Source organism: Protopterus annectens, chromosome 7.part0, assembly GCF_019279795.1.
Source record: "Protopterus annectens isolate FY-2018-M chromosome 7.part0, PAN1.0, whole genome shotgun sequence".
NCBI lineage: Eukaryota > Metazoa > Chordata > Ceratodontiformes > Protopteridae > Protopterus > Protopterus annectens.
Window position 1 is genome coordinate 1,228,432,079 of NC_056739.1, and position 15,932 is coordinate 1,228,448,010.

At 41.7% G+C, this 15,932-nt stretch overlaps 1 protein-coding gene across 1 annotated transcript in view; it reads right to left on the minus strand.

Annotated features, from left to right (window-relative positions):
• DNAH1 (dynein axonemal heavy chain 1) overlaps positions 1-15,932 on the minus strand; it is a 5,225,710-nt gene that overhangs the window by 4,903,494 nt on the left and 306,284 nt on the right. The window contains exon 6 of the mRNA XM_044076389.1: positions 1,763-1,895. Within this exon, the coding sequence (XP_043932324.1) occupies positions 1,763-1,895 (133 nt within the window). The remainder of the gene's footprint in view (positions 1-1,762; positions 1,896-15,932) is intronic.

The following is a 15,932-nucleotide window of genomic DNA, read 5'->3' on the forward strand; positions in this document are numbered from 1 at the left end:
CCTTTACTAAAGCAGTATCTTAGAGGAGCCAAAAATTTAAGGCCTCCTAGAAGATCACCACTACCTGCATGGGACCTCAATTATGTGTTGGAAAAGCTCACCCTGCCTCCATTTGAACCAGCTGCTACCACTGATACAAAGTTCTTATCATGGAAAACAGCTCTGCTACTAGCAATTACTTCAGTAAGAAGAGTTTGAGAGCTACAGCCCCTCATGGCTGTAGAGCCTTTTATCATATTCTACCCAGACAGGGTGTCTCTGAGGACATATCCTACTTTTATGCCTAAGGTGGTTTCCAGTGTGGCTCTTAACCAAACTATTGATCTGCCAATCTTTTATCCAAATCCGCAGAACAAGGGGGAGAGAATTCTGCATTCCTTGGACGTACACAGACAGCTAAGATTCTACTTGAGCTGGACTAAAGCTCTAAGAAAAACTGAGCAATTTCTAGTGGCATATGCTGCAGGATCAGAAGGAAAGGCTATTTCAAAGCAGACTTTTTCGAAGTGGATAAGCCACTGCATTTGTTTCTGCTACTTACACCATGGTAAACCTGTGCCCAAGGGCATTAGGTCTCATTCCACCAGAGCTGCAGCTACTTCAACAGCCTTTCTCAGAGGAGTACCAACCAAAGACATTCTAGAGGCTGCTACTTGGAGTTCTGTTCACACCTTTACAAAGCATTATCATTTGCCTCTCTACTCGAAGTCCAGGGCAGGCTTTACCACTGCAGTCCTACAGGGCCTTACAGCCGCACCTAATGCTGTTTAGCTCCAGCCACCCAACCATAGCTTTGGGATTCTACCCAAATGTAATGACTGCAACAGTGAAACACGAAGAACATATTACTGTTGTGTACACTTACCATAAATGTAGATGTTCGAGTGTATTCACTGTTGCAGTCCAGGTTACCCTCCCGCCATCCCCCTTTCATTCTGGAGTTTATCTTTCTTCTCTATCTTCTACAACCTATGTGGTGTATTTGCTTGTAGATGAAGGCAAAGTTTATTTTGATGCATGTATATATTTATACATAGTTTTGCTACCTTTTTGGGGGCACCTGACATCTGGGGCAAGAAAAACTAAAGAAAATGGCATTGGCTGCATGTTTTATACCCCTAATGACCTGACGTCATGGAAGAGGAGACAGCAACCGATGCAGGACCCAAGACTTTGGAACTCAGGCCGACTGAGTGCAACCTGCCAGCAGATTAACCAAATGTAATGACTGCAACAGTGAATACACTCGAACATCTACATTTATGGCAAGTGTACACAACTGTACTTTGACTGCCTTGCACCTGCTGTGCTAAGAAAGGCTGTTTCCTCTAAGCCTGAAAAGGATAAAGTATATACCACAAAATGGATGAACAAAGGATTCTGTTATGGGCTTACAGTTACAGACTCTTATCAGTTCATGGTGTAAGTGACATCTTCATAAGTCAAATAGCTTTCCTTTAAATTCAGGTATATAGTTCCTCAATTAAGTCTAGGTATCACCCATTGTTATTGAGAAATACCCCCAATATACTTAGTTTTTGAAAAATAGATTTTGAACACAGATAAATTATGAATTTAAGGCTATAAAGAGTTACTGGTCATGAACATCTCAGTAAGGGAATAAATCAATGTATGCATCTGGCGGCTACTGTGCTCAAAAAGATCAATTTCCCTTAAAAAAAAACAAAAAAAAAAAACAAAAGAAATACATAATGCAGAAGCCTTTGCATTAGATAAAAAATATATATATTTAAAGTTGTACCGTGTCCTAATATATCATCTCTAGGCAGGAGAGCTCTTCCAGGAACTGGCTTTCTGTACTTAGATTCATGTTCATATCCCAGAGACAGCCAGTCTTCTGGGGTTCGGCATTCAAACTCCTCATCATCAAACACCTAAAAATATAAACAACATGATTAGTATTCTTCAAATAGAATATTAACTGTGCAGTAACTAGACAACTTGTTTCTTCATGTGTTTGTGTACTTTTCATTACTGTTAAACAAGAATGAATTTATGAAGAAACAAATGTGGCCACAGTACTTGTGAGTGTCGAATGCAGTTCTGGGTCCTATTTCACTTTAGTGTCATAAAAAAAGGGTTTGGAACTTTAGGTTTTGCAGAAATGGGGGGGGGGTAATAAATCTCAGTACAGGAAGAAGAAAAAAAGCATAGAAACTTCTAAACTATGTTACAAGAAGGAGAGGTTAGAATTATAATGCAGCTTAAGACTGGATAACCATCTTTGTTCTGAGCTTTGCCTTAGAAAATAACGAAAAAGGGAGGTACATAACAGAAAATATAAGGGTGCATTGACAGGTAACCATTGCTACTTTCTGCATAAAAGAGAAAAAATTGGGGAAATGTGGTTACCTGTTTATGCTCATTGTCTTCAGCCAGAGTCCAGGCCATGAACAGAAACCCTCCAGACCATATATTTTTTTAATTTTATTATTCATTTACATATTTTTGCAGTTATGCTACATAAAATTTTAAATTAAATGAAGTCTAAAAAGTGTTTTGATGAGGTCTAAAGATCAAAAACTGGAGGGAGCAGATGACTGTAGGTAACCTAAAAGTGAGATTCATAATGTTTTTTCTTCATCTCTTAAGTCATCTGTGGTTGGCTTTCTTTTTTGCTATTTTTCCTACAATTTTAAACTAATGTGAGGAACCACAAGATATTTACACTTGCTGTTGACCTGGCATACAGTAAATTGATTGTATATACTACCTTTTCTCTTTTGATGTTGGCTGAACATATGCAACTCAGCATGCTGTTTCAGTAGAGCAGCTAGCATGCAGATCAGCCAATTGTTCTTACTGCACAGCACAAGAAAAAGCCTTTGATCTTACAGCCACACTGTAGATGGAGGTGTTGGCACAACTGCTCTCAGTTAGTGTGTAGTAATACATTTCACAGGGTCTACATCATAAGAACGCAAACCCATCTACCCGAATCATTACATGTTGAGACAACTTCGTCAAAACCACAATTTAATGAACACTTGGATCACAGATTAAAAACTCTGGGAAAGTAACCATGTGTCTAGTACCACAAAAACATCAAACTGAAGCAAATGAAGCTCACCCATGTGGGGGGCTTCACCTCCCCACACCCCTCCCAAGTAAATATACCAACTTCAAGATTGCACTACAGTGGGGAAAGGGGCAAAGTTCATCATGGTGGACAACTGGTTCCTTTCCCACAGTAATTTTCTGGTCATTCGAGAGTTTCTTAAATTGTGATTTCGGCAAAGAAGTCGTCTTGATCTTTACAGATTAAGTGTTTTTTCATTCTTTTGAAGTACATCCATTTGACAGCATTGAACAAGATTACTCTCTATTACATATCAATAAACCTATTTTTCTTTACTTGTGCATTCTGCATGCTGCTTCAGTGTAGTCAACAGTACCTGTAAAAGCGATGTCATTTTTTAAGTAAACATCAAAATTCTATATGCAAATGGAAAAATAAGCAAGGCAACAACAAGGCTATATGTTGACTGGATCAGGAGAGGATTGGTGAAGATGAGCTACATACCTCTCAACTCTACAGATTTTCGCCGAATGTTTAGATTTTTACCTCACATTTTTGGTCGTTTTTTCATAAAATGGTGGGTTTCTGGCAAATTAGTGGCAAATAGTTAAAAATTGAAGTTGGAAAATAATGACTGACATACGAGTTTCAGACTTCATACCCTTCAGAAAATCCATGCTAATGCAAAACCTGTTATTCTGTCACCTTTCTAAGTTTGTAAGAGCAATATTTGTCCCTCTTTTTGGGCCTTTGTCTCATTTTAATGTATGGCTTTGTCCAGATTTCTTGCTCTAAGAGGTTGAAAGGTATGATGAGCTAAGTTAAGAAAAAAATGTCTCTATGCTTATTGCTGCGATGGCAAGTATCACAACTTCTTCAAATCACTGATCTAATAAGTCACACAACAAAGGTTAGGAAAAGGAATATACAGCTATGTAAGAACCGACCACAACATTAAATGTCCTACTGATCACTGTTGCAGTATTAATAATGTATATGATATCCTGACAAGGATAGGCATACGTCTAGCTAGCATGGCAAAGTATGGGTGCCATTTCTCTTGTGCTGTAAGTCTGACATATGCCCAAATCATGTGAGAACAAGGAGGTACATTAGGGACATATTTGGATGAAGAACCTAAGTACTTTCTTGCTCCAGACCAGAAGAACATAAATATTGAGGCAAAATGAGGCAAAACATATACAAATACACTCATACCTACACTAAAACTGGAAGAGGGAGAAAGGAATGTGATACTCACCTCAGTCAAAAGGACAAGAAAAGACAAAGTGAAATGGAGGGTAGGTTGTAATACTGGAACACTGATCAGTTGGACATCTACTGCTATGGTAAATTCTTAAACAACTGTACTACGTCCTTCCATTTTCCACTGTTGCAATATTAATAACATATGGGAAGATTCATAAAAAGTACAGTTTTGTACCTACCATAAATGTAGATGTTCGAGGATTCCCTTGCTGCAGTCCTGACTATTGGGTATAGTCCGCGTCCCAGTCGGCCCGAATACCAGAGTATAAGGCTGACGTCGGTCATGGCGCCTTAGACTGACGTCAGTACGTCAGGGTACTAATGCGCATGACCGACGTCATTTCCTCAGTCTTTTCTTGCCCCAGATGTCAGAAGACCCAAAAAGACAAGTCCCAAAAACAACCTGCACCAATAAACATGTACAATATATACAGTAATATATATATAAAAAATATAAGCATGTAAAGGCACCTACACAACCACCCTGAAACACAGAGGGGAAGGAGGGAGGGTAAATTGGACTGCAGCAAGGGAATCCTCGAACATCTACATTTATGGTAGGTACAAAACTGTACTATGTTCTTCGTCTTCCCTTGCTGCAGTCCTGACTATTGGGTAGAATCCCAAAGCAGAGGTAAGGAGGCTGGCAAATTATAAAGTAGCAGGAGCTGACAACATGCCTTGTAAAACAGCTGTGGCAAAACCAGCTCTAGACTTAGAGTATATAGGCAGGTGATAATGCCTAGAGAAAGTATGCACTGAACTCCAAGTAGCTGCTTCCAGAATATCCTTAGTTGCCACCCCCCTTAGAAATGCTGTTGAAGTGGCAGTAGCCCTAGTGGAATGAGGCCTAATCCCAGCTGGAACCTCTTTGCCATGATGGGAATAACAAAATGCAATGCAAAAGCCAATCCACCTAGAAATAGTTTGTTTTGACACAGGTTTACCCTGTGAACTTAAAGCAAAAGAAACAAGTAACTGCTGAGACTGCCTAAAATCTTTAGTCCTGCTCAAATAATAACGCAATTGCCTGTGTACATCCAAAGTGTGCAAAATCTTTTCCCCTTTATTTTGAGGATCTGCAAACGTAGGCAAATGAATAGTTTGGTTTAAAGCCACACTAGAAACCACCTTAGGCATAAAGGAAGGATTAGTACGTAATGATACCCTGTCCTTATGGAAAATCAAAAAGGGCTCTACTGCCATAAGGGCCTGCAACTCAGACACCCTTCTTGCAGAAGTAATAGCCAACAGAAAAGCAGTCTTCCATGACAAATATTTCAATTCAGCAGTAGCTGCCGGCTCAAAAGGTTGTAGAGTAAGTTTTCCAACACAAAATTGAGATCCCAAGCACGAGTAGGAGCTCTACGTGGGGGTCTTATATTCTTTGCCCCTCTAAGAAACTGCTTGAACAAAGGATGCGAAAACAAAGGTGGGTCACAATCATAGTGAGCTGAAATTGCTGCAGCATGAATCTTTATGGAAGAGAAAGACAAACCTTTGTCCAATAACTCAGTAAGATATTGAAGAGCCACACTCAAATTAGGCTCTGAAATCTCCAAATTCTTTGCTGTACACCAAAATAAAAATCTCTTCCATTTTTCTGCGTACACTCTCCTAGTACTAGGCCTTCTAGCTTCCATAATCACATTTAGAACTTGTTGAGGAAGCTGAGACCTTCCATGTTTCAACACAGAATATGCCAAGCTGTGAGATGGAGAGATTGAAGCTTGACATTGAGCAGATGACCGTCCTTCTGAGATAACAGATGAGGAATCAGAGGTAAAGGCCATGGAGGCTTCTTTACAAGACTCCTTAGAAGTGGGTACCAGTGTTGCCGAGGCCAATCTGGAGCTATCAAAATCATCCTTGGCCTGTCCTGTCTGACCTTTAGCAATACCTTTGGAAGAAGAGGTAGAGGTGGAAAAGCATAGACATGAAGGTTTTTCCAACTGAAAGACAGAGCATCCACTTTCCAAGCTGTGTGATGAAACCCCTTTGTGCAATACTTTGGCAGCTGGTGGTTTAGTGGAGAAGCGAACAGATCTATGTCTGGAGTTCCCCATGACACTGTCAATTTCTGAAATACATGAAGATCCAGTTTCCACTCGTGGGGATCCATGATTTGTCTGCTTAATACATCTGCTAGGAGTTCTGTGCTCCTGGCAGAAACCTTGCCTGAAGAGTCAGTTGCAGGCTTAACGCAGTCTCCCATAAAATCATTGCCTGCCTGCATAGAGGATAAGAATGTGTTCCCCCTTGCTTGTTGATGTACCACATGACAGTTGTGTTGTCTGTCAGAATCAACACCTGCCCTGGAAGAAGTAACTCCTTGAACGCCATCAATGCAAATTGGACTGCTAACATCTCCTTCATGTTGATATGTAGATGCTGTAGTCTGGCAGGCCACTTGTCTTGTATCCACTTTCCATTTAGATGAGCTCCCCAAGCAGTGTCCGAGGCATCTGTCGTTAAAATCTGACTCGCCTCTGGCCGGGTCACAGAGAGTCCCTTGTTTAGGTGACATTCCTGAGCCCACCACAAGAATTCCTTTTGAAGGCAAGGTATTATTTGAATGACAGTGTCCAAATCTTGGCAGTGCTGTGTCCATACATTTTTGAGATACCATTGCAGCTTCCTCATATGCAGTTTGGCATTGGGAAGCACCAGAATACAAGATGCCATGAACCCTAATGCTTGAAGGACTGTCCTTGCAGTCAGCACGGACTGATGAGATAGTTGATGGAAGTAAAGTGAAAGACTCTTTTGTTTGTCCGGGGTTAAAAAGGCCATCTGGGCTGCTGTATTCAGTCTCACGCCCAGAAAGCACATGTCTTGAGAGGGTACTAGACTGGACTTTATTTCGTTCACAGAATACCCTAGGCATCTTAGCACTGCTATGACATATTCCAGATGCTGTAGAAGGTGTTCTTTTTCTTGAGCCAGAATCAGGCAGTCGTCCAAGTAAGGATAAATTTGAATGCCTTGAAGCCTGAAGTAAGCTATCACTGGAGCCAGAACCTTTGTGAATACTCTAGATAAGCCAAAGGGCAATGCAGAGAACTGATAATGAAAATCTCCAGTTCGAAACGCAGATACTTTCTGCAACTTAGCCTTATGGGCACATGAAGGTAAGCTTCCTTGAGATCCAAAGTTACCATCCAGTGATCCTTGCCCAGCAGAGGTAACAGTTGCTGTAACGTCAACATCTTGAACTTGGGAATGTCCAGATAAGTGTTGAGGATAGATAAATCCAAAATTGGTCTCCACGTGTTCCCCTTCTTTGGTACTAGGAACAGGCGAGAATAAAATCCAAGCCCCTTTCTGACACAGGGACTGGCTGAATAGCCCCTATCTGGAGTAACTGAGAAACTTGCTTGAGAGCCTCTTTTCTTTGTGGAGGAGGAACATCTGGCATGCCTTTGAAAGGGGCATTGTGTGGAAATAAAATCTGTACCGTGATGAATGATATCCAGCACCCATCTGTCTTGAGTGATTAAATCCCAATTTTCTTTGAAAAGAGACAATCTTCCTCCCAAAGGAGCTGCCAGACGAGAGTCCACTGGCAGCTGAAAAGGCAGGTCATTGGTTCTGCTTACGAAAGGACTGACCCCTGCCCTCACCAGAAGTCTGAGCAGGTGAACTGTCTGATCTAGGCCTTGAACCCTGCCCCTACCACGTCTAGATCCACCCCTAGACTGGGAACCATAAGCAGGATATGTCCACCCCTTAGCAGGCCAATTTCTACTAAACTTCGGAGGCTGCACCTGCAAAAAATCTTTAACAGTCTGCATAGACTTAGCTTTGTCCTCCATTTTCTTTAAAACTGCTTCCACAGGCGGTCCAAACAACACATCAGACTGTAAAGGAGCATCCAAAATCCTGGTCTTAACATGCTCAGCTAAATTCTGATCCTTCAACCATGCATGTCTGCGAAGAACAGAACTAGTAGCAGCCACCCTCGAGGAGGCCTGAACAGCATCAAAACCACACTGCAAAGAATGCTTACCCACTTGTTCAGACACATGAACCAAATCCAGCAATTCTTTACACTCAATACCTTCCGCCAAAGCATCCACCTTAGATTTCAATTGTGAAAGGAGATAATTCTGATATTTCAGCATATGAAATTGACAATTCAACGCCCTCATGGCTAGAGTGGAAGAAGTATATACTTTCTTACCCCACCTATCCAAAGCCCTTGCCTCTTTATCAGAGGGTACAGGATTTTTAACAACAGAAGCTTTAACACCTTTAGGCCCCTGAGAAACAGTTTCTGGGTCCGCCCTGGGACTCAAACAAATACTTATGAGCTTCGGGCACCCTATAATACCTATCAGGCTTAACAGGAGCAGGAGGCAAGGAATCAGGGTTCAGAGAAGCCTCTGCAAAAACATCCTCCACCACATTCAACACAGGAGGAATAGCTAAGGGCCTATGCTGAGGCAAAACAAGAATTCCCTAAGCCTTTTCTGGAGTCAGAGTAATCTTGGCCTTCCCATTTAAAGTGCTCCCTCATGGAGTGAAGAGTCTCTGAAAATGAAAAATCCTCAGGAGGAGAAGCTGAAGGAGTGGAATCATCCACATCAGAATCAGAATAAGCAGGAAACTCTTGCAAGTCTTCCACAGAAGACTCTGAAGCCTGTGAACACTGTTCAAAACTATCAAACTCCTGTTCCACCCTAGGCCTCTTATCAGGTGGGGGCATAGAACCTCTAATCAGAGTAATCAAATCTTCTGCCATTTTAAGCATATGTTTCTTAGGCACAGAGCCCGAAATGCTAGGAGAAGCCCCTACAGAAGCTGAACTTGGCCTTCCTCTAAAAGAAGCTTTGGAAACAGAAGGAGAGGCCCTAACTACCTTGGGAAGAGAGGGAAGAACAGTTACCTGAGAAGCCCCCTCAGCCTGGCCTACTTCCTGAGAGGGCACATCCTGTAACAGTAAAGTATCTGCCTGAGACTCCATAGAGACTCCTGGCAAAACCTCTGGCTCCCCTGAGCCTTCTAAAGACCGGCGTCTGGGACTGCCGGTTCCTCACCCCTAGACTTCACTGTTTTGTCCTTGCGCTTCTTAGATGAAGCAGGCGTCGGAGCATCCGACGGCATAGTGTAATTACAACGCTTCCCAAACACTAACCTAGCACAATCAAGCCTCCTCTTAATAGTGCGCTTATTAAATCTAGCACAAGAGCGGCAACCAACAACGCCGTGCTCAGGCCCTAAACAAGGTATACACAATGTATGATAATCCCTATGCGGTATCTGCTTCCCACAAGAAATACAGTTATTCACTTTTTCTGACATCCGGTAATATACTGAGGCAAGAAAAAACCAAAATGTTCCCCAACGGGGTTACTTAGCCAACTCTGTACTCGGTCTGAAACTCCGGTTTCGGAAAATCTCAGAACGCCAACCTGCACTCGCAAAATTGCTTCTGCATCGGACCATGCGGCAAAAAAGACTGAGGAAATGACGCCGGTCATGCGCATTAGTACCCTGACGTACTGCCGTCAGTCTAAGGCGCCATGACCGACGTCAGCCTTATACTCTGGTATTCGGGCCGACTGGGACGCGGACTATACCCAATAGTCAGGACTGCAGCAAGGGAAGACGAAGAACATCTGTCTAGATAGTAAGGGAGAAGGACTGAGAAGCTGATCTGGAGTCTAAAATTCTTTGAAGAGTGGATCTAGCAAATCCAGCTCTAGCCTTATAAAAAAAAACATCAGACTAAAAATGTTTAGTACAGTATGGATGTAAAACCACGTGGCTGCTTCTAAAGGTGCCAGAAGAGGCAAACAACCTTGTGGAACATTTGTTAATGAGACCTGGGAGCTCTTTCCCATGGAATGTATACAAAAAGAAATGTCACAAGAGATCCATCTAGAGAGTGTTTGGATACTTGTTTTTGCAAGAAATAAAACGTCAATCTGATTTTCTGCTAGCTTTAGTTTTGTCATTGTAAACCCTGAGCTATCTGTGGACATCCAAGAAATGCAAGATTCTCTAATTTTTGTTTTGAGGATTTGGGAAAAAGTTGGGAAGGTTAAGGGACTGGTTTAAACAGAGTTCGTTAACTACCTTAAGCATAAATGAAGGGTTAGTTTTAAGAGTCACCCTGTCCTTATGAAAAATGAGAAAAGGAAAAAAAGCCTTAAGAGCTTAAAGTTCTGAAACCTTCTTAACTGATGTATGAACTACATTTAGACCAGTTTTCCATGTACAGTTTTTAAGAGATGAAGATGAACCAAGCTGAAAAGGTAGGAGTGTCAATTTTTTCTAAGACATAATTCAAGTCTCATCAAGTAAGAAGAGCTATTTCTGGAGGCCTGATGTGAAGGACACCTTTGAAAAACTGTTTAACCCCAAAGCATGCAGATAAAGATGAATCAAATGGTAGGCAGACAGTGACTGCTTGCAAATGTGCTTTAACAGAAGAATATGCCAGCCCTGAATTGAGCAGCTCATAAAAGTAAACTAGAATGATACAAATACACTTTTGTAAGGATCCATTTCCTTATTCTGGCACCATATATAAAATATCTTTCATTTGGAAGCATATGCTTTTCTTGTTGCAGGTTTTCTAGCCTCCTGTAATACAAGTAGCACATCTTATGAGAATGGTTGCTTAAATGGAATTTATTTTTTTGAATGGAAGTCCGATCATCTCAAGGGTGAGATTCAGAAATGGAAAGTTTGGATGAATTAATCAACTCCTATGTTGTGTGAACAAGTCCATTCTGTGAGGTAATGTGATAATTGCCCTGGGCCAGATGAAGAGAAGAAAAAACAGTGCTGCCTGGGCCAAAATGGAAGTCATCAACAAGATTTATAGTTTGTTCCTCTTGACTGTGAGCAGCAGATTGTAAATCAGAGGGAGGAAAGGAAGCAAAGGAAAGAAAAGGAATTTTCCCTTCCATGAGAAAGACATGGCATCCATTTTCCAAGTCTATGGGTATGGTACTCTGAAGTAGAACAGCCTAAGCTGTCTGTTCTGAATGGAGGCAAAAGGTTCAGAGGAGTGCACCACTGACAGATAATCTGCAGGAAGACCTCTTTGTTCAACATCCATTCTTGAGAGTTTGCCTTAGATCTGCTCAATAGTCTGCCACAGTAATCCCCTCCAAGGGAATGCAAACTATAAGTAGGCACAGATACCCTTGGATGGCTATGTGCCATGTAGTCATGGTAAGCCTGTGGAGGTGATGGGACCTTGTCCCACCTTGCTTGCTTATATAACACATAACCATGGTGTTTGTCTGTGAGTATTTGGTCAGAGACTCAAGTCCAAAGATGATGAAGTACTGAAGAGATAAGATACGTGCCTTCATCTCCTTGTGGTTTATATAGTTCTTTCTGTCTTTTTTTGACTAGATACCCTGGACTTTTATGCTCACAGAACATGTCCCCTATGCTAGGTCCATGGCATCTGTGTAAAGTTCCTGGCAAGGGCAGTGAACCAGAAATGGAACTCCTGGATTGTACGATATCTGGTTGATCCAGAAAGAAATGTCTTCCTGGTGAAGGGCAATTGGGAAGTTCAGAGAATGACAATGTTGCTTACAAATAGACTTGAGATACCACTGAATCCTCCTCATGTGGAGTCTGGCAAAAGGTACCATTCAAATAATGGAGGCCATATACTCCAGAGGTCTCAAAATCTCTTGCTAAGGTTACATCAAGGGGAAGAAAGAACTACAGGTAATGCATAAGTAATTATACTTTGTCTTGAGGAAGAAATGCTATCATTAATTCAGTAGTAACCCTGCATCCCAGAAACATCAAGTCCTGGGATGAAAGCAAAATGGAGTTTTTGAAGTTCAAGATGAAACCAAGACAATGAAAAAAAAGTATGTGGTAAAAATGAAGGCCACATGAAGTTTATCTCCTAATGAAACTTCCATTCAGAGAGGGAAAATATGAATCTCCAGCAGCCTGCAGAGGGCAATGGCAGAATCTATCACTTTGTGCACATCCTTGGGACAATGGAAAGACCAATGGTCAAAGCAGAAAATTGACAGTGAAATTGTAAGGTACAACATCTTAAATATCTCCTGTGATCTGGGTGAAAAAGAGTATGTAGATAGGCATCCTTTATATCTAGACTCAAAATGAAATTACAAGCTTTGGGAATGATCATTTGAAGAGACTGCAGGGTTAACATGTTTAATTTTGGTACCTCTAAGAAAGTGATGAGAATTGACAAATCCAGAATGTCTCAACCTACCTTCCTTTCTGGGAACTAGTAAGGGTCTAAAGTAAAACCCTTTTCCCTCTCAATTGGGAGGAACTACCTCTATGATTACCTGACAAAACAATTCTTGTAGAATACGGAAGATCAAAGAAAATTTGTCTGAATGAACCTGAGGAATGCCTGAGCTGACTTGAAGAATGAGCCAAGACATCTCATATCTCTTCCTTGTGATACTGTGGATACAAACATCTGAAGTTATCAATTCTCAAACAGGAAGGGAAAGGGAAAGTTTATTTGAAAGAGGGATAGAGGACTGGCCATGGTGAGAAAGGGAAGGAAGCATGGAAAGATAGCCTTAAGCGAGTTGTTTTGTCAGGAAAGGAGGGTTTTAATCCCCTGAAAGCCTTGTTTGACTTCTCTTGAAATTTATTTTAGTAAACTTTTTACCTTTTAGAGGTAGTTTTCATTCCTTATGAAAAAGGGGCTAGCCTTAGAAGGATAATTCCTCCAAATCTTTTGGACAAGAAAAAAGGAAGATCAATTTAAAATCTTGCATAATCTTGTAACTTCTGTAAATATCTGACATTCTTGTCTGCAGCACAACCAAAAGGATTCTTCCTTATCAAGGGGAGTATCTAAAAGTTGGACTTTCCATCCTTAAGCATGGATTGTAACCTTAGCAAGAGAATCTTCTCATAACAGAGCAAGTAAGCAGCTACTTTGAAAAATGCATCAGCTGCATCATAACTGAATTGACTGAATGTCTAGATACTCGAGCTGAAGAGTTTATCTCGCCTTCATTCTTTACTGATGGGTTCGGAGCCGATCCCTCAGCTCCAAGTAGGCACCTACTGCACAGCTCGAGGATTTCAAGTAGCTCAAGGCCAAGTCCCTATCCCATGATGCACCCTGAGTTACCTCAGATCTTGTTTGCTGCATAAAATAATATGTGTCAATTTACAACTCCATAAGAGAGAAAGTATAGAAAGGTTCAGTGACCAGGAAGGATCTAGCATCTCGGTCTTCTGAAAGCCCAGGAGGGGGTACGAGGGAGGGATGTAAGAATGAAGGCGAGATGAACAACTCACATGGAAACATTATGATAAGTACATAACTTCTTTATGTGCAGTTGTTCTATCTCACCTTTCATTCTTTACTGATGGGTAGCATCCCAAGCACCATCAACCTTGGTGGTGGCTCACGGGAGTATATTTCTCAGGACCATGGATCCAAAGGAGGCCCTGTCAGCTTTGTAATGAGTGATAAAGGTATGAGGTTTTGACCAAGTGGCTGCTGCGCAAATGTTATCAATAGGAAGTCTGGCAGAAAAAGCAGATGATGTAGAAACTGCTCTGGTTGAGTGAGCTTTAATTTTATGCTGCAAGGGCATATTGGCAGCTGAATAAGCAAAGGTGATACAGTCAGATAACCATTTAGACAAAGTTGTTTTAGCCATTGGCTTACCCTTCCTGGAATCTGAGAATGAAACAAAAAGCTGGTCTTATTTCCTGAAATATTTTGTTCTATCCAAATAAAATCTGAGCTGTCTGTGTACATCAAGTTTGTGTAGCATGTACTCTAAATTGTTGGAAGGGTTGGGGAAGAAAACTGGCAAATTAATAATTTGGTTGAGGTTAGTTTCAGTGCAAACTTTGGGTAAGAAAGAGGGGTTTGTTTGAAGTGAGACTCTGTCAGCATGGAAAATGGAATAAGGAGGCTTGATGGATAAGGCCTGAAGCTCTGACACTCTGTGGGCAGACGTAATAGCCACTAAAAGGATGGTTTTCCAAGACAAAAATTTGAGGTCACATGAGGAAGCTGATTCAAATGGTGGGAGAATTATGTGGCAAAGCATAAAATTTAGATTCCATGGAGAATAGGGAGATTTCACAGGTGGTCTAATATGAAAGGTCCCTTTGAGAAAGGCTTTGGATAATTTGTGTGATACAATATTCAATCCTTCAAATCCCAGATGAAAGTTAGAAATGGCAACAAGATGAACATGGACTGTTGCTGCTGCAGCTCCTTTATTAAATATCATGGTTAAGAATTCTAGAATAGTGGCCATAGGGGCTTGGTAAGGATCAATATTGTCTTTAGAGGCCCACATGGAATTTTTTTCCATTTGCTAAGGTACAGCTTCCTCATACAGGATTTATGAGAGGATAGGAGAATTTTCTTCATCTCATTGGAAAAGTTATGGAACTGGCTATGATGGGAATTGGAGAAGCCAAGCTGTAAGCTTCAGGGACTGCGGAGAGGGATTTTGTTCACCCGACGAGTGTGTCAGAAGGTCTGGAACTGGGTCCAGAATCCAGGGGTCCTCCAAAAGATGAAGTAGAAGGAAGGAGAACCAAATGTGATGAGGCAAATAGGGGGCTATTAGAATGATGGCCCTTCCCAAGGCTTTGGCTTTCTGTAATACCTTGGGTATCAATGGAATTGGTGGGAATGCATAGAGGAGACCTTGGGGGCCAATCGTGAATGAGTGTGTCCCTTGGGGCTTCTCCCTGAGGGGGAATCAGCGCAAAGTAGCTTCTGCATTTGGAGTTCATGTGACTGGCAAAAAGGTTGCAGCAAGGCTGGCCCATCTGCAGAATATCCTGTCCACTATTTCCATCTTGAGAGACCACTCGTGGGGCAACAAAATTGCTCTGCTCAGCTTGTCTGCTATCATGATGGATTTCCTGTGATGTGCGTTGCTAACAGAAAGCGCTTGGTGGAAATAGCCCAATGCCAAACACTGAGGGCCTCGCGACAAAGGGGGTATGATCTGATTCCTCCTTGTCTGTTCAAATACCAGACCACAGACATGTTGTCTGTCTGGATCACAATCTTACCTAGAGGAAGAGAGTCCTGGAAGTACTGCAATGCCAAAAATACTGCTCTCATCTCTAGAACATTGATATGCAGATGCGTCTCTTGATCAATCCAAGTGCCTTGGGCCATCTTTCCCTGAAAATGCCCCCCCCCCACCCTATCAGGAAAGCATCCATGGTCACTGTGGTCGCTGGAGGGGGAAGCACAAATGGGTGTCCTATCGTAACATAAAGTGAGGTCAACCACCACTGAAGGTTCTTTTTGCAGGAATTTGTGATCATTATCATGTGAGACATGGGGAGCTCTTGGTAAGACCACTAAGTGAACAATAGCCATTGAAGTATCTGCATGTGCATACGACCCAGTGGTATGGCTAGAATTGCTGCTGCCATCATACCTAACAATTTCAGTACTTCTGGTGCTTTGTTTTTGGATATTAGAATGCGGACATGCTGGTGGAGAAGTAAGACTCTTTCTACTGAAAGTTTTAGTGTGGTGGTGGTGATGGTGTCCAGTTCTGCTCCGATAAAGATGATATGCTGCGATGGCGACAAGGCAGATTTTTCTGAGTTTATTGTAATGCCCAGCGGATTGCAGAGGGAGAGTAGA